General features: G+C 39.0%; 1 protein-coding gene across 1 annotated transcript in view; it reads left to right on the top strand.

The window, feature by feature from the left end:
* Window positions 1–462: 462 nt before the first annotated feature.
* Window positions 463–1513, top strand: part of LOC114071211 (prostaglandin reductase 1-like) — a 5130-nt gene continuing 4079 nt past the window's right edge. Inside the window, 3 exon segments of the mRNA XM_027908964.1 lie at window positions 463–508; window positions 618–663; window positions 1396–1455. Of these exon segments, the coding sequence (XP_027764765.1) occupies window positions 463–508; window positions 618–663; window positions 1396–1455 (152 nt within the window).

The following is a 1513-nucleotide window of genomic DNA, read 5'->3' as shown; positions in this document are numbered from 1 at the left end:
TCTATCTGAATGTATTTCTAGCTTGTACTAAATAGACCACTGCAGCACAGGCAATGAAAAGTATTAGTAGGTGGAGATGAACAGATAAAACTGTGGTGTGAATGAGAATTTAAATTAAAATATGTTTAATGGTACATTTTCCAAGAACTAGTGTCACTAGAGACAGTAAAGTGGATTAAACTACTTAAAAAAGATAAATTAATACTTTCTGTTTAGGGCAGCGAAGTAGTTTGTATTTGACTTGTGCCAGGGTTTCTTACCACCCTCTGGTGGCTGAATCATGAAATGCCCTTTTACACATGGGTCAAAAATAAGAGTTTTACCTAGGGGTTCTGGCCACTTGACCCTTCTTCTATAGAGAGAGGAGGCAGATGCAAAAAAAAGCAGGGTTGAAAATAAGTCGGTCTCTTAGATACACTACAGAAAATGTCCTTTGTAACAGCATATCCATAATGAAAACTAATGAATATAGTAGTTATTTCTGGTAGATCTTCCTTAAAGGATGGAGGTTTTGAGCTGTCAGGAATTCCAATCAATTTAGCTGAAAGACTGACTTGTGGAAACTATGCTTTGCTGCACTGCTAATGTCCAAGAATTTGCTTTGTCTTTTGTTGCAGAGTTGCTGCTTGAATCACTGTTTCTCAGTGTTGATCCTTACATGAGGTATATATTTTTCTTCTTTATGAATTGCTGGCTAAGATGCCTAATTCCATCAGCCACTTAAAACTCAAAGTAACATGTACTGAGAATTGTCAACAACAACCCTTGTTGTCAGAATCCTAATGCCTTTGTCTACTTTTTATAAAATGTGTGTAAATTACAAGACTCAAAGTATGGAGCTGAGCCAAATTTAGCTAGACATTGGGAAAATTTAGCTGCTGCCCTTTTCTTTGAATCTGCTGTTTTTCCTTGTTGTGTGTTCCACTGAAATGCAACAGGCTCAAATGAGACTGCAGGCCTGTAGAAGTACCTGCTTCATTTACCTTAGCAACCTTTTACTTAAGAGTACATATTCTAAGTTGGACATTGCTGATAGACTGATGTTAATAGGGGGCAGTTGAAGGTCAGGGAATCTAGGTAGTTTGAAGAGGATGCTGGTGGATGCAGGTGTCAGTTCTATGAGTCTTAGGCTTCTTGTGGTGGTGGACCATGCTGGGAAGACTAATGATATGGTGTCCCCCAATACTCCCATCCAGTATTTGGTCAAGATAGGATGCTCAAGTAGCTGGCTCTGGAAAACATCCAGTTATGCCACTACAGTGACAAGCTCTTTGTGATCTGTTCAACAGCACTGCTGGTATTCTATTTTTGGTCAGACAGTAGCTACAATTGTCATAGTGTATCTGGAATATTATTAAAGTTGCTCACAGTAAGCCATGGTTGCCTCTGTTACAGAGCTTACAGTCGAAGGGACATGAAGGAAGGGGACATAATGATAGGCACACAGGTTACCAGGTAAGATCTTCAGTTCTTATTATCCACGTGTCATAGTTCTGATTTTAGCAAGGCATTT

Source organism: Empidonax traillii, unplaced genomic scaffold, assembly GCF_003031625.1.
Source record: "Empidonax traillii isolate 1590-97213 ecotype Southwest subspecies unplaced genomic scaffold, ASM303162v1 scaffold1896:size82818, whole genome shotgun sequence".
NCBI classification, from domain to species: Eukaryota; Metazoa; Chordata; class Aves; order Passeriformes; family Tyrannidae; genus Empidonax; species Empidonax traillii.
The sequence above is the reverse complement of the archived record's forward strand: the minus strand, read 5'-3'. Positions and strand labels throughout refer to the sequence as shown.